The sequence below is a fragment of the Poecilia latipinna genome, unplaced genomic scaffold, assembly GCF_001443285.1.
Source record: "Poecilia latipinna isolate Pla-1442-1.1 unplaced genomic scaffold, P_latipinna-1.0 Scaffold172, whole genome shotgun sequence".
In the NCBI taxonomy this organism is placed as follows: Eukaryota; Metazoa; Chordata; class Actinopteri; order Cyprinodontiformes; family Poeciliidae; genus Poecilia; species Poecilia latipinna.
Genome location: NW_015112788.1, coordinates 129,700 through 151,731, shown reverse-complemented (window position 1 = coordinate 151,731; position 22,032 = coordinate 129,700). Strand labels below are relative to the sequence as shown.

At 38.6% G+C, this 22,032-nt stretch overlaps 2 protein-coding genes across 9 annotated transcripts in view; one reads left to right on the top strand and one right to left on the bottom strand.

Annotated features, from left to right (window-relative positions):
• The window catches only part of myo9aa (myosin IXAa), a 117,592-nt gene extending 103,111 nt beyond the window's left edge, over positions 1 to 14,481 (bottom strand). For 7 of the 8 annotated variants that reach the window (XM_015030076.1, XM_015030077.1, XM_015030082.1 and 4 more), the window contains exon 1: positions 14,118 to 14,480. The gene's annotated coding sequence lies outside the window, so the exon portion shown is untranslated. Of the gene's footprint in view, positions 1 to 14,117 lie in introns of all 8 variants that reach the window. The other variant, XM_015030083.1, reaches the window with a different exon arrangement.
• Positions 14,482 to 15,402: 921 nt separating this feature from the next.
• Positions 15,403 to 18,203, top strand: senp8 (SUMO peptidase family member, NEDD8 specific). The gene is made up of 2 exons (XM_015030084.1): positions 15,403 to 15,556; positions 16,752 to 18,203. The coding sequence occupies exon 2, from the start codon at positions 16,769 to 16,771 to the stop codon at positions 17,432 to 17,434; it is 666 nt and encodes a 221-aa protein (XP_014885570.1). The 5' UTR covers positions 15,403 to 15,556; positions 16,752 to 16,768; the 3' UTR covers positions 17,435 to 18,203.
• The last annotated feature ends 3,829 nt before the right edge of the window (positions 18,204 to 22,032 follow it).

Sequence of the window (22,032 nt, the reverse complement as noted above, 5' to 3'; positions counted from 1 at the left end):
CACTGTCCGCACCGTAATTAAAAATGACTGCAGGCCTCTTAGCAGAGCAGCGAATATCTGAGGCAGGTCATTCTGAACAGGGGCGCCCGGGCCGGCGGAGACTCCCTCCGCATTCCTCTGGCCAAACGTCAGCAGGTGACACACTACCAGCATGAAAATATGACACGGGAGGAAGTGCCAAAGGCGCTTGCTGAACTACGAGGCTGTCTTTTCTACGCAGGCTCCAATCATTGTTATTGCCTGAAGAAAGAGGAGGGAGAAAACAGAGGAAGGAAATCAACTGAGTGCAGCTGAAGTCCCAAGGACAACACGGGAGGAAAACACAGATTTCTGGTTTGAATCGACAGATCAACAATAAAAACCTAGGCGCAGAGCGAGATCTTGTGGGTCAAACTTTTGCAATTCAATTTTAGAAAACAAATTATACTGGTAAAATTTAGCTAAACGCAAACTGAAAGAGCAAAGTTTAGTCACAAGCTCTTAAATAACTGGTGGATTTATTTCAGCACCCCCTTACACAAATCCAAACGGGTCTGAAAGAAACACAAACACTCAGGTTAAAATATCCCTTTCCTTCTTCTGTAAACCTGACTTTTTGTAACAATTTTCTAATTTATTATGCTCCCACTTTACCAAATTGTGAAAAATAATTTTTAAACTGCTAGATTAAAGCAGCCACCAGCCATTTTAAAAATTAAAAATGTGGAGTTTGCACAAAAAACACAGCTCAAAGTAAACAGCACCACTCCTCTGTTGTTACCATGGAGATTTCCACTTCCCATGTCCACTCCCAGGACAACGACAGCAGCCATGGGTGAAACAGGAAGTGTTTGCACCGTGGGGGCTTCAACAATACGACATCATCATGCTGATGTTGAATAAAGTTTATGTTTTTACCTCAACGATTAAGGTTTTAACTTTCTCAAGTCAAATGTGTTTGTCAGAACAAACTGTGCCATAAATGATGTGTCCATGTGTACCAAACTGATCAACACAAATATGTGTATCATTAAAATACTTTGTTAAATTATTTAAGTAATTATTTTGACACAAACGTTTATTTCCATTAATTTCAGTGAGTAGAGCTTGCAGAAAAAGAAAACGCAAACTTCAGTCTCAGAAAAGGAAACAATTGCATAAAAGTTTTAACACACATTGTTGTTGCTTACACAATCACAGGAAAGACCGATTACTTGACAGTTGTCCAAAACACAGTCATTGAAAACCTGCAAAAGGAGGGTGAGCCACAAAAAAACAAATCTGAAAATGTTGACCGCTCACAGAGTGCTGTAACCAAGAATATTAATGGAAAGATGGGAATAAAAATAAATAAATAAATAAAAAATAGAATGGTACTGGTCCTATGAAGGTACCAGGGAAAACACCAAAGTAAACACAATTTTCTCCCATGTAATATATTACAGTCCTGGTCAGCCTACTCAGTGAAGGCAGTTACACTTACTTATTCTGTTCTGACCAGAAAGACAAGTTTAGCTGTTTGGAAACATTTCTGGTCATGAAACGGAAAGTTACTTTATTATGGTAACTCGGTTTTGAAAATATAGTCGACAAGCTACATGTAGTACGTCTGTCAAGCTGCTGACTGCAGGCTAGCTTCCTGAACAGATAGCCTGACTAATTAGCCACCTACTATTAGATTGTTACATTTTAAGTGTTACTGTGTGAAGAAGAAAGTAGCAGAGTGTATTTTTTTGCACAAGTAAACATATTTACTCAAAAACTACCTCTAAATTTAGCAATTCATTCAAAGTCTGCGTATCAAAATTAAACTTAACCACCAAGATTAGCAATACTTGCTTCAATTGCACTGACTTTTTTCCCCATTTATGTGTAATCTAGAAAATAAGATATTATAGGGCCAGTGAGGAATGATAATAGACTATTCTGTCTCAACTTACCATCACCACTTTTTTCCCCAACATATCCTTTTCAGTGCCACTTAGCAATTTTGGTTTCCCAAATTACAAAAAAAAAAGTATAGTAGAAAATGTGGTTTAGGCTGAAATGTTGAACCTAAAACAAGCTTTTTGATTTCGGCTCACCTCACGCTTATGTTTAATTGTTGTAGTGAATGGAAAAGTGTTTTCCCTTTCAAACTCCCTTTTAGCTCTGGAAACATCAATATGACACAGTCATTTGGCTGTTAGAATGGGAAAAGTGCACCACCCTGCAATAAAGTTTTCCAGCAGACGGAGGGCATCAACAATTACTCTTTGGACACTTATTTTTTTTAAGTTTAAAGGTTCCCTGGAAGTTAAATGGAAAAAGTGGTTATACTTCTGTTTAAAAAGATGCCAAAAACCTGGACTTCATATATCTGCCTTACATATACATGTAAAATGTAAAAAGCCAAGTTACATATGCAGAGTCTGATAAGAACGTCCAAAGAAAGAAAGGAGGCCAGAGGCAGAATTCCAGCGGGAGCAGCTGGGTTGCATTAATCTGAGCTGATCACAGTCACTCGAGACGGTGGAGCCACAGCATGTTTCAGAAGCATCCCAGAGGTGGCTCTCTGCACGACTAAAAATACACAAAGTCTCCTTTTAGCAGATGCTGTGTCAAGCTGTACTGAGTGGCAAACTGGACTGGAAGTCAGACAGAAACAAACAAAAAACCATGGGATGAAAATACATGGGATTGACAATGATGTACCAAATACTACGTGTTTAATGAATCAAGATTTTCCAAGCATGGCCTCATGTAAGGGAATGGCAACAGAGAATATTAACTTGAAGGACAGGTGCAGGTAGAAGTTCATATGCACAAAAATTACTTCTTTGTTTTTTAGTCTTATAGTGCATTACCTGTTATTTTTCCACTGTGGAATGTTATAAAAGTCAAAAATTCATTGATTTTTTAAAAAACAAGCATTTCTTGTCTAAGTGATAGGATAGACAGAAAGAATAATTTTCTTCCAAAGAAATCATTAACAGGAGTGGGTGGCTGTCCAAAATGAACCCAGGTAGAGGTCAAGAAAAGCCCAGAGCAACATCGAAAGAACTGCAAGTTCTTTGGATCAATTGCACTGACTTTTTTTGGTGAAGTTAGAAGTTAACTTCACCATCATAACTTCACCATTGGTGAAGTTAATGGTCATAACTTCACCATTAGAAAAAAACTTGACAAAAATGACCTGAGTTGCAAGATCAAAACCACTGCTGAGCAAAAGGAACATGAATGCTTGTCCATTTTGCCAGAAGACAGGTTGATGATCCCTAAAACTTGCAGCTAAGAGAGACTCAAGGTTTAGGGGACAATAATTTTTTTCCACACAAGGCAATTTAGATTTAGGTTTGGATTAGTTGCCCCTTTCATTAAAAAAATAAATAAATAAAAATAAACTTTATTTAAACACTGAATTCTATGCTATTTCTGTCTTGTATTTATCCGTGGATCTGACACATTTATGTGACAAAGGAATCACAAAAGGGGGCAACACTTTCTCACCACTTTTATAGATTCTGATTGATATCATTTATTCAGATTATGCAGAATTCACGTCCGGTTCATGAAGATATTTGATCCAGTTAAAAACTTTCAGTAATCTCTAAAATATCAATGACCAGCAGTCAAAATACCAGAGTTTTGTCAAAAAAAACAAACGGGAAAACATACCGGGAGGCACTGAGATAAGAATAGATTCTACGTTAAAATAAATCAAGTCTTTCACAGCTGACTCAGCACAGCTAATATTGGCTATAGTTGCTCATAAAATGCCTCATTATCACAAATTAAGGTGTGAACAAGGAGGTCGTTGTCAAAGAAAGCAGGTACACGTGTCATTATCAAGGTCAAGACATTAATCATCTTTTGGAGCAAAGCGATAAAATAACAAACCTCTAATCCAAGCAACACACACAGCAAGAGCAGTGCACACTTTTCAGGTCGTCAGCTGATAGTAATGACAGGACATCTAGCGTAAGACTGGGTCTGAGCTGCAGAATTATCCCGAGCACATCTGTTTAGCGTATTAGGGGGAAAAGTATCCCGACCTGTAATTACAGGGGCGCGCTACAGAGGCTCTCGCCGTCTTCTCTGAGGATGGGGGATGACTTGCCGTCTTTCTGCCCTCAGCAGATCGGAGGCCGTTTGAAATCTGAGCCTGGTGGTTCAGCCGGAGCCGCAGCCCACGGAGAGACAGGGTGAGCTGCTGTGCAATGATAACGCAAATTTGGCTGCCTGCCTCAAAGGGGAGGATGACAGAAGATGTTGGTGAGAATATGTAGTGAAGGAACAGATAGAGTGAAAATCTTATGGTTTATTTTACATAATCTGCCTACAGGAGGATCCAGTGGAGAAAAGCTGCACTTGAACCATACATATGGTGGTTCATAGTGGAAGGAAATCTTTCAAGTAGACATTTTAAAACAATATCCAGGTGTTGAGAGTTTATTGTAAGATCTTTTCTTTGAAGATTGCCTCCTTAGATTGAACACCCTCTGACAACTCCAGACACAAGCAAGGTATTGTTTTATTTAGCCTGACTTCTCTTGTTTATGCATTGAGCCATTGCACCAGCAAAGTGTGAAAAAGAGACAAGAGTTTATAGACAAGACAAGGCAAGTAATAAGCCTCCAGCAATGAACAATATAGTTCATCTTTCCATTGTTCTAATGAAAAAGACAAAACAGCTATGTGGACTTTACTTTAATAATACATACCTAAGCAATAATGTAATGATACCCCATAACAACCATGTACCTGATTGTAAAAGCCCTTAAAATATATTCTTTCATACTTAACAGGACAGAATGCTTAACTGGCTCAAAAAGGTATGAGTATATTTGCAAGACTTTCCGTAGATTACTTTAGAATACAATCTAATGTTGAATACACTTAAAGAGTTGCACATAAGGATAATCCAACAAATTATTAATTACATAACCTTCAAATGCTAAAAACATTCCACAGCTGCAAACCTGCTGCCAATGTAGGTCTACTTGTTGAGTTCACGTCTTTATTCAGCTAAAGCAGATCAATAATCCACAGAAACAGGCGTATTGCAGAAACTCCTTAACCCCCTTTCCGAACAATACTTTATTGTCTCAGCTGAGAAGGTCAGAACAGCCCAACCCTTCACATGAAGTCCTGCTGAGCTCACACTAGCTTGAACTCTCCACTTGCACAGCTAAATCAGCTGGATGTCTCACATTGCTCACCTGTTCAAAATCCACCACAAAACATAGATCAAAATTATTAACTACACTTTGTTAGAAACTTGATTTACAGACAGGATGAGGACACAATCCAAAGGTATTCCTAATCCAAATGGGAAATACAATCTCTCCAGCAGATTCTGGGCCTACCCTCTGGTCTCCTCCAGTCGGAGATACCAGATAAACCTTAAAGGGAGGCTCACTGGAGGTATTCCAATCAGATCCCTGAATCACCTAAACCGGTTCCTTTCGATGTGGAAGAGAAGGGAATCTAATTTGAACTCCTCCGAGATGATAATTAAGCTGCTTGTGTCCTGGATATCATTCTTCTTATAATGATTTATATCTCAAGACCACATGTGAGGGTTGGAATGTAGACAGACCGGAGAACTAAGATTCTTCCTACTTGGCTCAGCTCTTTCTATGGCAGACTATGCCTGCAACACTGTAGAGTGTAGACAAGGCCAAACTCTATCGACCCATCTTGGTACGAACAAGACCCAAGATACTCAAACTTCAGTACTTGAGGCAGAGACTCACTCCCAACCAAAAGGGAACAAACAATCCACCTTGAACTTTTGACTTTGAGCAGCTGATTCTTATCACGACTGCTTTACACTCAGCTACGAATGGCTCCAGTGTATGCTGAAGGTTGGGGCTTGAAAACAACTGGAGAATTAAGTCACCTAAAGAGTTGAGATGAAACCCTCAGGTTCCCAACCCAGAGGAAACTATCTCCATAACTACAGCTGGAGATTCTGTCCTTGAACACCACAAGCAGGATATGAGACGAGAGGCAGCCAGAGTTTAATCTACATTAGTAACAAGCTTGACTTTGTGCAAAGGATGCAGTCACAGTTCTTGTTCTGATTAAGGAGGGAAAAGAAACTGCAGCTCCATATTCTATTGAGGGTCAAGGACAAGTTACACAGGAGACACTGTTGTGACTCTCCAATTTAAAATGTAGCAGGACAACTGAACTCCCATCACCTGTGAAGCAGTTCCTTATGGGTAATGATCTGGTCTATCGTTTCACATCCAGGACAAACGTCACAAGTTAATCTAACAGATAACTGGTCAGAAACTCCTTTTCAACACACTGGAGTAAGCTTTCCCAGGGACACATACATAACATAACCTTTGGTCCTCTATCTTAAATTGGGACTACAACTCCAGTCTGGAAATCTCCAAGAGTTGCCCCATAACTCCATGCAACATTAGAGAGGTGTCCTCCCTTTTTGCCTAGCGCATGCAGTGTGAGGAGTTGAGGTCGTGTTTGTCAGAGCTGGTTTGGCAGGGAAGGGCTGGGGTCTGCACCCCCATTCCCAATATCAAATAAACAAACTGGTTAAATAATTTAATCCAATTTCACTAGAATGTGAAAAACCTCAAATTTAACCTCTAAAACTCCTATATTATCAGCTCATTTACGGCACTAACTAGACATTAGATGAGGCAGGAGAGTAATGCCTGCCATGATTGAGCCCAACATAAGGCCAAATTCAAAATCCATCTTATCAAGGCTTGCTTACTATCAGTTTCTTTCAGTTATCTCCACTCTTCTTCCCCTTTTTGCCTCATTCTGAGAGAAAACAGACTACTGTGGACTGCCAGAATTTCTAATAGATAAAGCCAACAGAGCAATGGTGAAGGAAAAACTCTAAACCATCCCAGACATTAACCTCAATGCATCATCCCATTTCCTCAAAACTTCGATGTCTTATGCTATTCAGCATAGGTGTAAAAAAAAAAAAAAACACAGGTAACACTTTTTTTGAAGGGGGGGGGAATAAGACTGTCATGACACTTTCATAAACATGACATAACATGTCATGAACATGAATAAGCCTTCATGAATATTTATGACTGTTGTCAAAAAGTCTCATTTGGTAAATTATGACACTTTTAATACAAAGTTGACATTATTCAAAATGTCTTTGTTATGACAGCTTGACATTAACCAGGAAACCATTACTGTTTAAACTTTACCTTTAATAACATAAAGTTACCTAATTTTTAAAGTGCAATCAGTAATACTTTTATAACAAATTTATATCAATAAAGATTTATTGATTAATGTCAAGTTGTCATAACAAAGACATTTTGAATAATGTCAACTTTGTATTAAAAGTGTCATAATTGACTAAATGATGCTTTATGACAACAGTCATAAATATTCATGAAGACTTATTCATGTTCATAACAGGTGTTATGTCATGTTTATGAAAGTGTCATGTCAGTCTTATTCACCCCCCTTCAAATAAAGTGTTACCAAAACACATTTTTTGTCAAAGTGTTTTTTGGTTAAACATGCAGTTTCTTATTTTTATTTTCCTATATGTAAGTAAACAAAAATTGAACAGACAATGTGAGTGGTCTCATGGCGGGACTGTTTAACAAATGGGCAGCATTGTCCACCACAACACAGCAGCACATGCCTGGGGATTAACCATGGGCCCTGTCATGTTTGTGCCGAGAGGCTGCAGGGGGGCCAGCAGCTTTGCCACCACTGTAACATAACACACAGAAATTCAGTAAAACATAGCTTTGGTTTCAGAGAACATCTGAATGAGCAGCTGACATTTAACCCATTAAACACCATGCACAACTGCTGCTTACCGTTGCAATAATTTCAAAACAGACCTTGTACAAGGCCTTGCAAAAGTATTCATACCTTTTTACCTCCTTGTTTTATGTGGAGACGAGCTCTGTACAACCAATCCGTAAATGGAAGGAGAAAGGCCCAAATCTACATTTGGACATATCAACCTATTCTGACAACTATTCCAAAACGTAGTCAAGAGACCCAAGGTAACCCTGGAGAAGCTGGAGGAATTCATAGCAGCTAAACCTCAGAAATACTCACTTTCCAACCTGACAGAGCATGAGCAAAGCAGAAATAGAAAAAGAAAGATGGGCTTCTGGATTTGCTAATTCAGGACTGAAGTAATATATAACTATATATATGAACTGCAGAATGTGTTTGTACTTTTGTAGAGCACTGAATTTGACCCTTTACAGTGTTGTATACTCTCATTAAGACGAAACATGTGCACCCCACACAAATAGCAGTGTGAACCTGCCCATCAAAATATTAAGAGTGGTTTCTTTTTATTTTTAAGCAATTAGGTCTCTAAACAACAATTTGGTTACATTTAGATTTAGGAAGAACAAAGCAAAGCATTTTCTGCTCCATGTTTCCCTCCAACCGTTGTTAGCAGCCACAGGGAGTTAATGAGGGGAAATGCAAAATGTGAGGAAGCCTGTGAGGCCAAAGTCTCCCTCAAATAATGGCCTGCTGAAGAAAGGGGAGCTTTGTGCAGTAACACAAGCAGGTTCCTCTTTAATGACTTCATGGCATGCCAATCACTTACGCCATACAACCCCATCATGCAGCCACACCACCATTCAGAGACATCCCGATCATGTGAGCAAAACGGCATGCGATTCTTAACCAAAGCCTCTCACCCGCCCCCCCCATAAAAAAAAGTTCAGAAAGTAACAGGTTGGGGATGAACATGGGGTTATTTCACTGAATTGGTAACAGGTTGTTTACTGCCTCCGTTTACAAGAGAACAACAAACTGCTATAATCATAAATTCAATGTTTAGACCAGTGCTGGTCACTCTGCCCTTTTAAAATGTTGAAGTACTTTTGAAGATTTGCTTATTTAATGGATTATTTTTTTCAGAGCCGACTACTACAAGACCTTTGGCATTTGTTAATACCACTTGGATTTAACAGAATTTTCCATAATAGGATAAAATAGAAAGGAAGGATCTTTGGTTACACACCTTTGTGCACCTAGAATGTAGATGTCTGTCAATGTGGGAGATCTCTAGTTCTACAACAGTCTCATGCACGAGGAGGGAGACATTATTATAATGTTATTGAAGCTAGAGTTCTTCTGTCTTCAAGCACTGGTTGAAGAGAGCATCCAAGAATAGCAATGGCCTTTCTGATGAAATGTTGTCATGAGCGTCTACAATCAGAAGGTTGATCATAGTTATCTTATGGTCAATGTTCACTGGGCAAACAGGGATCTGGACCACATTTTTATTAAGCCTCCCAGAGTCATAAGAGACAGGGTCACTTAGAACCCATGAGTTTTTCCTCTGTGTGCGGTCCAGGGGGTCATACTGACCCTGTGTGCGCTTTCACAATGTTTTTGTGTGTGGTTTCGGAAACAGGCTGATGGGACAACCCCCCTGCTTCACAGCTGTCCGTGAACTATGATGCGTTCCTCCTGAGCATCATGCTAAAACAGCTGGAGGGTTAATGTTCATCAACTATTAATCAAATAATTTAACCAGCAAAAGAAATAACCTGACAAACTAGGGGTGGTCATTTAACAAATAGTTTATCATTCATCGTAGTCATAAGAATTTTGATTTATTGTCAATATAAATTGCAATTAATGTGCAGTGTTACTCCCTTTTCTTTTTAGTTACATATAAAAGGAGCAACAAATAGTTCTTAACATCACATTTATCATGATTATAATAGTACCACAAAATATTGTAATAAAATTATTAAGTCCATATTGTCCATCCCATGGTAAGATATGGTTCACTGCATGGGTACAATCTAGTTTGTACCCATGCAGTTTTACAAGCTTTGTGCTAGTTTTACAAGCACAAAGTAAACTTAAGCTTACTTTGTTTGTTTTTTTGGGGGGTTTTTTGTGCCAAATTCAAGAAAAGCATGAATTTGGCAAAAGGGCAAATTGCAGAGATTTAGCACAACAACTGCAGTCCTTTATACTTAAAGAAAATACTTTAAAAAATGTTACTAAACAGTTTTGAGAATTTGTACTTTTATAAGGCTTGGAAAACATTTCAGTGACATTTTCAGCTTCAAAGACATCCGGTTTGTTCATTCACCGTGAGGCCACACATCAGGTCTGACAGGGTGGCAGGAGATAATGTAAGAGGTGACAAAACCTGAAACTATTTCATTGTTTCACGAAAACAGTTTTTACTCATGACTAATACTGCTCACAACTTCTCTTAAAGTGATAGCATGCAGTACTTAATACGTCATAGTTCTGTCGGTCACGGCTGTGAAAGAAGCGGAAAGAGACAAACTGACTCCATACGCAATATTTGTATTTCATGCCTGATGAAACAGAACATTAACATTGATAGTCTGTAAACAATAAAATATCTGAAAGAGTCACAGTCTGCCAACACTAATCTATTACCATAACAATTAGCATGCAAAGCAAGCCATGGGCATGAAAACAAGTGAATTAGCACTTTTTTCCGCACGTTTAGATTACGGTTTAATTGTGATTCTTCAATCTAACCACCAGCCTAATAGGAGCTTGTATTTGGGTCATCACTGCAGTTTGTTTGATGAAAAGTTGCCTCACCATGCTTAACGCTCTATGTTTCTCTATAAAAATTACGTTTAAAATAATTTCTACCTAATTAGGCAAACAGGAGATTTCATCCAAAAGTTATGGAAGACATCAGCTCACTATTGTACAGATGTCAAAACTTCAGGACAAACAGAAATGTTGTAATTAAAAAACATTATCACTCAAGTGTGGTTGGATGAAACTGCAAGGTTTCTGTGACATACAGAAGTTTAATGATTAACATTTCATAGTTTTACTGACTTTTCTTATGAAAAGTCCATAAAAGTTTATGCAAGAGTTTCTTGGCGATGGACTCAACATTTCTGATTGATAGCCCACTTTGTTCTCACTTTTTTCCTGGGAGAGAGGCCTTCAATTGTACAGGGGGGGGAAAAAATCATCCCCAAAGTGCTTCTTGTTACTAAAAGTTGCTCTTGAAGCAGCTTTTGATCCAATTCTTTATTTATTGCGGCATGCTTAAACAAAATTAAGGTTGAGCTTTTACTGTTGGTCCTTTTTCCAGATGTCCCAAACAATAAGAAGAGAGTGTCACTCAAAAAAAAATAACTTGACCCCAGTCCTTCTCGACCCAACCCTAAATCTCCTGCAGAATCGCTTACTCAAATCCTCAAGTCCAAGTGGTTGCTGGACTTGCCTGTCAAACTCTTTGGACGCAAGGAGACGAAGCATGGTTTCAAACAGTTCTCTCTTTAAATACGACCGCTCTACTCTTCTAACTCAGTGAGAATACCAGCTACTCTGTCCTGGTTTACAACTTCCCCTGAGCCAATGATGATATCATTAAAATTATGCTGCAGCAGGTCAATTTGAGCAAATTAGATTTGTAAGGTCAAGTTAACTCTCATTACCTTCGTAATTAATTGCACTTCAAACAATTAATTGCAATAAAAACTAAAGCAGTAAAGTTTGTGAAAAACAAGATTTCTGTCCGTCTGAAAAACCTTTAGGTGCAATAATAGGATGAACCAGAAGACAGAAGTTTGGGTTGATTTCACACCTGATAGTCCTGTAGACTCAGTTTGATTGGTGACCAAAACTGCAATATTTGCTGTATTATTTTCAGCAGGTGTGTTGGCTTCACACTGCAAAGTGTCAAACGATCCAAACCCTTGAAAAACCTGTTCCCATCTTGCCTGTGGTGGCGCAGCACCAAGAACTGTAGAAGGAAACGACAAGAAAACCTCTGAAGATAACATGAGCACAACTTCCTTCTTCAGAAAACGTAAAAAACAAAAATGTAGTGGGTTCAGATTTTAGCGGTTGTAGGATTTCTCTTTTGTCGCTGGTAAAAAGAAAATCACAAGCCATTTCCCCTGCAGGTGCTAGATTTGCATGTTTGTTTTGGTTATATTTGTCCAGAATATCCTACACTATAGGCCACTTCCTGCTTTTGGAATGGTATCTAGTCTGCTTGACATTCACATATATAGCTGAACAGTTCAAGAGAACCGAGACCCAGGTTTTTAGGCAAACCAAATTTCATTTTTTTGGTCCGCATCAGAGTTCAATTGCGTATGCAAATCTCCCCAAACCAAAAGCAAAGTGCTTTTGGTTTGGGGCAAACGATCTAGAGTTCGATTAAAGCGAACTAAGCAAAGCTGGTGTGAATACATCCTTGGAAATAACTGCTTTTTTAAACAACAACTTGATCCATTCAACTTTTAGCATCAGATGATCAAACTAACTCACTCTACCTGTGTCTCCTCATTGAAGTCCAAGTCATTCAAACTTTTGCTGTGCTGAAACGAATACACTTATGTTGCAAAAATTAAAATGCACACAATGCATTCAAGTTTTAAACAGAGAACTTTTTTAAAAAAAGAAAAAGTTCATCTTCATTCATCAAGCATATCCTCTGGAGAATGCTTGAGCTTGAGAACATTTCTCCAAAATTGCGAGGATTTTGCTCCAGGCAGAAAAAACCCTCCAACATTCTCCATCAACATTTATCTCTTGCAGAGACTCAAAGAGTTATCCAATATCCCAAACTCTTGCTCTCCCCAGTGGCGTCTGTCGTATCTCTGCGCACACCACCGACGTGATAGAAAATTGTGGCCAGTCCCTTTAGAAATAGCAGAGCCAGGGGTCTGTGGGGTATCAGATGTCAACGGGGAACCAGTTGCTGGAGTCTCAGTCCAGCTCATGCTCACAGCAGCTGTGTCTTCTCAGAGCCCACATTCCTGCAGGACAGACCCACTCTGCTCTCGTCACCTGCACCCATCTAAACAGCATGCAGAGGAACTTCAAGGGAGAGGAGAGAGGTTTACTGTACAGGCGGCTGCTTGTTTTTTGTTTCCCGGTTAGGAAACTATTTAATAATAAAGCAGTTCTCTTTTCTGACTAAAAAGAAATGAAAAAAACATGGGGTGGGTCTCTTCTTTCACATATGCAATCAGAAATCAAGCCATGTAGCTAGTGATGGGCCAATAAATAACCTTTTTCTCCTCCCTTATTCAGATCTGATCAGTGATTAACTGGTCAAATGGTTATTTTTTTCCCCCTAATCATTACATGAATCACCTACTTTGATGCATTTTTGTTAGTTTAATTAGAGTTATATAAAAATAGAGCAGATATGCTGTAATGCACAGATTGCAATTCCTTCATTTTGGAATGGACTCAAAACCTTTTTTCCCCCTCCTGTACTTTCTCGTCCTTATGAAGAAAGAAAAACATCAACTAAGAAGTAGTCACGATTGGATTTGGAAGTACATATTACACACTAAGATATTGAACAGGCTAGAAAAAACCTAATGTATATATGAATATTAAAAACGAGATCAAATGTGATGCACTGAACGCCCTGCTCGGATGCAGGGTGTTTTGTGTCTGCTGTCGTCTCCCTCCATTGACAGTCTGCACGGCGCAGCCATGATTCAGCATCTTCTTCACCTCGTCAGACCTCACTTTACAGTTCCAGCTGCTCTGCAGAAAGAGTCGCTTACACTGTGCTATAAGCTGCACCGTCTGACCTCTACTAAATAATACATGTAAGCGCTGCCCATCCCACCACATTGCAGGCAAAAACTAAAAAAGGTAAAGAGAGGGGAAAAAAGCAGCACCCTCCTCCCTACCAGGTCTCAAGGACCCTGGATGATGTAGCAGTTCGGTTTTGTTATTAATTAGCTCTGTGCAATAAAGTTGTCAGCTTTATGTATCCGTTTCTCCATCTCGACTACAAACGACTGTCCAGATGTGCACGGTTGCAAAACTGCGATGCGTAATGATGCAAACAAGCATGTGGACAATCTCGATCAATCCCGTGTTTAAGGCTTAATCTGCTGCCCAGGGATGCAAAGCGAGCAGTCTGTAGCAACAGACAACTTGTTACATTGCTCACATCTCACAAACACACACACACACGCCTTTAATTGTGACTAATCATTTAATAATAAGTTCTCCCTTACACACACACCCAAAACGAATGACAGCTGAAAACAATGTTTCAAATGAGTGCAGATGAGAAGAACAAGTTTGTCACAAAGAATGAGCAGTGATTCATTAGATTGTAGAGGCTATTTCCAGCCCACCATCAAACAACTAAACATCTTTCTTACCTCCAGGCGTGTGTTGAAGTTAACTCAAAGCCAGTCTTGAGCTCCCCTTTTCTAGTCAGGCTAAGCTGCACAGTTACGCACACTTGTGGTCCCGCAAAGTGTCTAAGTCTCTATTTTAATTCTCTGCATTCCCGCTGAATTGAGGAGTTTTTATTCCTTCTTTTGCCCACCGCATGCCGACAAAACTCCTCGAAATTTCAAGCTCGCGGCGAACATCTTTTGCATTCCTCTTCTCCTTTTTTTTTTTTTATCCCAGCGCGTTTGTAGTTAGAATGCAATTTAAAATGCAGCTTTCCGCGGCTCACTCCGCTTTGCCTTTTACTAATCAGTGCGGCCACACTGAGGCGCGTCCCCGCGGCTTATGGGCGGAGGGAGAAATCCCAAAAGGAGGACGAACTATATGAACTACGAACCAGAGCGCGCTCCAAACGCGGAGTGATGATGCGTTCAAATCACCTCGGGTGTTCCATCCTCAGTGTAGGGAATAGCGCCACGTAACTGCGTTTAAGTTTGAAAAAAAAAGAAGAAAGAATGGAAAAAAGAAAGAAAACATATCAGACTAATTCTGATAAACAATGCAGTGTGATTCTATGCATTCACACACAAAAGGAAAATTTATACAATGGAATGTTGTTAAGTCCTTCTACTGTGTTTCTCTGTTTTAATAAGAAACAGAGCACCAGAAGTGTAAATAACAGGAAATAAATAAATACCTATATAGAAAATTTGTGAAAGTTATTAATCAACTGCTTATATAAAGGAAGCAATCACCACAAGTGGTACACTTACTGCAGTACAACTTGCATATATATGTAAGCATGTTTCTTTGGTTGTTTACCACTTTAAATGAAGAGAAATATACCACTTTTCTCTCGTATCAATAACAATAGCTTGCATCTCAAAAACAGGCAATTTACACGTTTTTTTCTTCTCATTTTTACCAGGCTTTTATTAAGTTTATTTATTTATTGATTGGTTGATCTTAAATCATCTCCCAAAGCTGAAACTTCCGATTATCCAGGACAGCTCGAACACACCATGACAACAGGAAGTAAATAAAATGTAACACGGTCGCGAAGGAGCCAATGAAACACCCCGTGTTTCAAATAAACGATAACTGAACTATATGAGTCAATTTTAAGTTTATTTAGGGTTTCAGTTAACGGGTTTTATATAGTTGAGAGATCTGTAATCTCATTTTGTGTTACACAAGTATCAAAAAGAAGCATTATTAAATTTTTATTGCGTACGTTCGCTGTCAAAAACGGTTACCCTCTGAGTTACTCCACTATCCGGATCCCCGGATGTACGGAGCCAATCGGATGTGAGCTTCTGATTCTGTCTTCCCAACTGTCCAGATGCGGCTTATGATAGCCAGAGCAATGAGGGACAACAGTGCAGTTTTCATGCTGTTCATTGTTTGAATGTGTCTTTCAAAGGTAGGGACATTAAACGAACCCTGCATGTTGTAATTTGTCACTTAGTGGTGTGTATGTTCTGTAGGTTGCAGTTAGTTATTTAGCTTCGTGAGTGGTGAAGGTAGCGGTTGGCTAGCTAGTGCTAGCATTCGACTGTGTTGGCTGTTAGCTGCCTGCCATCAGAAAATGAACTAAACGCAATGCAGCAATACGACACTTTGCTGCGAGTTTATGACCCAACAGACACTGATGTAACCTCGTCAAACACCAAGTTCTGCTTATAAAATTAGTTACTTTTTTAACAAAAACTCAAATAAACGAATCAAGCCAGCCCCTTTTAGATGCTGGATCAATGTGCGTTGGTTTTTGTAGTTTATTTAGCTAAACTTAAGGCTTTGAAATTACACAAGTTTAATACAGCCTCAGTCATGTTCATTACTTTCGTTGATATTTAGAATCACTCACTGAATATCAACACCTCAGCATAGCTATTAGTTCAGGAACTTAATATTTTTTTCTATGATTTTTTTTTTTCAAAGCAACTTTTCAAACGGTATGGACAATGAGAATGAGATCAAATTATACCTGGGTCACGTATGGAGAACAAAAGTTAAGATAGCTACTGCTTTTTAAGACCATAAATTATGGTGTAATTATTGTACCTCTACTTACATTTAAACCTGTAAAAATTGTGGAAAAACAAAACAAACATTAAATGTCGTAATTGAGCCAAAATGTTGTTTTACCGTTAAAAACAATAAACATCCATTGTTGAAACTAAAATCTGACCTATTTTTGGGAGGAAGCAACACAGATTGACAGAACAGTAACAAGTCTGTGTTGATTCCTCCCAAAAATAGGTCAGATTTTTAAATTAATAGAATAGTCAACAGTTTTCAAGAAGTAGGAAAATCAATTCTGGTAGCGATTCAATTTCTTTCAAAACAGCAACTATTTTTATCTAAATTTGATCAGAATTTTCTATTATTTTTAGTTGCTAAGTATGTTGAAAATCAACCCAAATAGAATCCATTTTAGTTTCAACAATGGATGTTCATTGTTTTTTTAACGGTAAAACAACATTTTGGCTCAATTACGGCATTTTTACAAGTAAATAAACATTTACTTCAACTGATAAAAATGGAGAACATTTAAAGAAGGTGGTTTGCTGAACATTGCATACCAATAAAAAAAGTTTTATTCTTTCTTTTTTCAGACTGACACCGCCAAAGGATGGATCCTGTAGTGCTGAGCTACCAGGACAGCCTGCTGCGGCGCTCCGACGTGTCCTTACTGGAGGGCCCCTACTGGCTCAACGACCAGGTCATCGGTTTTGCCTTCGAATACTTTGCCAACGAGCGCTTCAGAGTCCTGGGCGACGCAGCCATCTTCATTAGCCCGGAGGTCACCCAGTTCATCAAGTGCGCCTCCTGTCCTGACGAGCTGGCCCTCTTCCTGGAGCCGCTGGATCTCCCGTCCCGCCGCTGGGTCTTCCTGGCCGTCAACGACAACTCCAACCAGACGGCCGGCGGCTCCCACTGGAGCCTCCTGCTCTACCGCCGCAGCTCCAATCACTTCGCACACTATGACTCTCAGAACGGCAGCAACTCGCTGCACGCGCGGCGCATCGCCAGCAAGCTGGAGCCCTTCCTCGGCGCCGGCAGGAAGGCGCTGTTCGTGGAGGAGCCGTGCCCGTCGCAGCAGAACAGCTACGACTGCGGCATGTACGTCATCTGCATCGCCGAGGCCTTGTGCGAGAAGGTCAGGCTGGAGGGCTCGCCCCGCCTCCCTGTGCAAATCATCACCCCAGCCTACATCACCCAGAAGCGGGCCGAGTGGTGCAGACTGATCCAGAGTCTGGCTCAGAACGACCTCTGCTGCTCCCTGTCTTTCACCTAGCTCGTATGCTAGAACAGCGCCCCCTTTCCTTCCCTGTCCCCCGCCACCGTATCTACTGCTGGAGAAACAGAATGCACTCCCCGCATACCAGTATATAACTACATATTTATTATATTTCCCTGACAGTCAAAGTTTAAAAATGAAGAGGCGGTGTGATGTTTTTCCAGTGTATATGCACAGCAATGTACCATATGTAAACGACACCAGCATGCCTATAAACCTAAAAACGTGTACATGCTTTGTGAGCTTGGAGAATGTGGAACAGGAAGCACTGAATCTTTTCTCTTGTTTGGTGTGCAGCGAATGTAGAAATGTTTACACAGATCATTGCTCAGGGTCATTTTAAATGAACTGAATTGACTATAAGAATGTGAATACAAACTCTGGCTCCTGCATCTTGTCTCGTTGTTATTGTGCTCCTGTTTTTGTTTTTGTTCTTTTTTTTTCCCAGCAGTTTCAACAGCATTTCTGTCTCTACACCTGATGTAGATGTCGGACAGAAGTATTTTGTGCCACTGAGTGTGTGTCTGTGTTTTTTTTTTTTTTTTTTTGGAACAAAGGGCAATGTTGAGTGGAGTTATGTATGTTATGTTCTCCAATAGTATCTCACATGGAGTCTGATCTGATAAGTGTGGCAGTCGTCACATTTTTGTGGACAGAAAAGGCGCTGTAAAAATCGCTCTGTGGTTTTTATTTGACATGCCAGCTGCCTATTTTTTTCTTTGTTTCTGTTATTAAAACTTGTTTGGCTGCAGAATGATCTGACTTATCTTCAGTTTTTGTTTTAAATGTTTCCCAATGAATAGCCTTCTGCTTTAAGTTTAGTAGCGTTTGTTGATGCTGATAAACACATTCTGAGTCTGACAACAAAAAGTTCACATTCATTTCAACAATTGATTTTATTTCAATTCTAAAACTGAGTCTTAATTTCAATAATTTATTCCTATAGATTTTGGTGGTTATTGCTGACAGCTAACGAAAATTAAAAATTCATCGAAATATCACAATAAAGCAAATTTTTTAAATAATTTTTAATCTAGAAATGTTGAGATGTTAAGTGTATCCACTTCTGCCCCATTTTCTTCCACACTTTTTTTCCTTCCATTTAACTTTCCATTAATACGCCTGAGGACGTTAACTCTACAACACAAATACAGTGACGTATTCAAAACTCTTCCTCTGTTAAGACAACTTACAAAGGAGTCTGATTTAAGACATTTTATATGGGCTCTACTTTTAGTCTTGATCCAAATCTCCAGAGCACAGATGAGGGTCAGAATCTAGACGGACCGGTCTACCAAAAGTTTTGTTTTTTTGCCTCCGCTCCTCCTCCATCATCCTACCATCTCTCGCTAACACAAAGCTAGCTACTTGAACTCCAGCAGATTAAATTACTCAGTTCTTGTGCCGATAAGCTGCTTCTCTTATCTGACCCAAGCAGGGATGACATTGACTCAGAACAGAACGAGGATTATATGAAACTTTAAAGGATCAAGCTGTGTTATCTTTGTTATCGCCAAGAACATATCTTACAGCTGACTGTTTACATAATGACTGATGATTTATTGGTTTGTTCTAAAAGAAAATCCAAATTATGCCTTCTGTAAACTGATGCTGGGAAAAAGAAATAAAGTTACAGCTTATGTTTGTTATTAGTTTCTAACTTGATCATAAATAGAATAAAACAGAGAATAAATAGAAATAGGTGAACTCTCTTTCATCATCACTGTTGAGTATAACTCATGTCAGTGGTTCTTCCTCCGAGTAGTTCATGTTTACCTGTTATATAAAAACTTCAGCACAAGTATGGTCATGTAAAAAATAAAAAATGGGTGTTTAGGACTTTCAATAGCAATTTTAAGTTTACTTGTAAATCCAAATAATCAACATTAAAATCTCAATAGAGGAACTTTGTAAAGGTGAATGCACTGGGATTTAATATTTAAACCTCAGACCATTAGAGTAGTGTACTCAGTGTTAATAGTTGCTTCATCAAAAAGAAGATTTTTAGCAGTTTTTAGATGTAATGAGGTCAACATATAAACCAAATACATCATACTAACCTTGAAACATGGCGGTGGAAGTGTCATGCTTTGTGGATGCTTTGCTGCAGCAGGAGCTGAACAGCTCTCCATCGTAGAAACCACCATAAACTCTGTTTATTTTAAGGAAAACGTGACACATCTGTAAAAACAAAAAACAAAAAAGTCAATGCTGAAGCGTCACTTTGACCTGAAACATCTTAATAAAATATATAAAATATACCAGTAGATCCATGAAGAACAGGTTAGAATAATAAAGAAATGGAAAGTCTGAGTCAAAGGCCCGATTTTCATCCACTTGCAAAAGGCTGAACCTCTAAGAAAAAATCATCTAACATCTCACAGCTGAAAGCAAAGAGTGGAAACAACCTTCCTCAAACTGAAGTCAGAAGTAGATAGGTACAAGAAACATTTGGTGTTAACATTTGGTGTTAACTGTAATTTTTCACAGTGCAGGTCATCTGCCTGTGGTTCAGGACAGTCTCCTTCCTCATCATGCTTTAATATCACGGTGTTAGAAATTTATATATCTAAAATTAAGTCCTTAAAACGTCTCAAATTCATTAGAAAAAAATAAGTTGGCCTTAATCACAGGTCTTAAATGTTGTAAAGGCAGCAGTATTAAATCTCCAAACATTCTATACCCTTGCTAACGAGCTAACTAGCTAGCTAGGTTGCTAGGTAACTGTTTCAAGCTAGCTAGCTTGGCATTACTACCATATAAAATAGTAAGTTATATTTTGTACATTTCTATCGTGTTACAGGTCTTATAAATTTAATTCATAAAAATTCTTTTAAAAGTCCTCCTTTTGCGTTAGAAACCCGCAGAGATACTGCATTTTCAACATCTTCAGCTAAGTGACTAACATGTTTTTATTAACAGCTACCTGCGCGTCGGATGGGACATTAAAGCTCTGCTGCTGACAAACATCCCAGCTCGGCTCCCAGCTGCGCTCTGCTGTTAAATCTTGTTCAGGATTTGTAAGTGGGCCAAGTTCACGTCATAATATCAAAGTGGAAAAGAAAGGGTACATACCAAACCAGTGAAATGCGGAGGTGGCCTTTAGGACTGAATGCTTCGGAAATACAAACTATTAAATCCACACCGCAGAGGACGAGCAGCTGAAGACGCATGCTTCAAAATATATATTTTCAGGGACCCAAAATGTAAACTGAAATAGCTAAAAGAAAAAAGAAAAAAAGAGAAAAACTAAAAAAAAAACAACAACAACTAGGAAAACATTGAAAATTAGTTGAACTGTTAACAAGGCATGAATAATGTTTTGACTAGAGGTGTGCCGATCGATCGGCCACCGATCATAATCGGCGGTATCTCATTTCGCAGCCAGGTGAATTACATTATGTTTTTACACATAATGTAACCGGTAGTGCTTATGATTTAAAAAAAATAAATAATTATGTGATCGGTATCGGTGGTCGGCCCTCATGAGTGATCGGAATTGGAATCGGCAGGAAAAAACCTGATCGGCACATCTCTAGTTTTGACCCCATATTTGTTTTTGTTTTTTTAAAACTCTATGTGAGTAACCAGTGTGACTAAGTCATGCAAACAGTACCAGAAGGCCTAAAAATTTAGATTTTTGCATCAGAAGAAAAAAAAAATCAATTTTGTACTTTTTCACTTCATCTAAAAACAAAACCTTCAGAACTGCTGCCATGATGCCCTCTCGATCTGGTATTGGTTAAACTGTGTCCCCCATAAAACTAGTGAGTGTCCACATTTACTGCATACATACAATGCCTTGCAATAGTATTCACGCCCCTTAGTAACAATGCAACAACAAAATGTCTATCCAGTCTACCTGAGCTTGAACTGCATTACAAAAAAGAAACAGATAAATCCAGTCTCTAGAGTCTAGACATATGTAAGCCCACTTAAAATGGAAAATTAATTAACCTATATATGTATGTGTGTATATATATATATATATATATATATATATATATATATATATATATATATATATATATATATATATATATATATATATATATATATATATATATTTTTTTTTATAATGAGGGTCCATCTGAAAATATTGTTTATGAGTTTATGGGGTAGGAGTTCATAAGTTTATTTCTTCTTCCTACTCTTTTTTGAGCATGTTAAGATTATTGTGGTACAAAAATATGTCTCTTTTGCATTCCTTGTTTATGTGTGTGATTTCATATTTCTATCATGTTCGAAATAAATAAAATAAATACATGTGCAATGCATGCAACAAAACTGCAACTGCGCAATAATAATTGTGGCAAAAGCTGCTTGTACAAATGTGTTGGCACAAGGGGTCTAAATGCAAATGCCTGCTTCACTTTTCAGATTTTTATATATTAAAAGTTTTGAAAGCAACATCTCAAATTCCTTCAGCTTTACAACCAAGCTTTAGTTTAAAAGAACCACAAGTCATTAAAAAAATGTGAAAACCCATCTATGAATTTGGATTTGGCTGCTTGGCCCACTGCGGTTAAGTCAGCAAAATTCAACGTTTTCCACAGTTAAAGGTTTTTAAGCAAGACATTAAAAAATAATTCAGT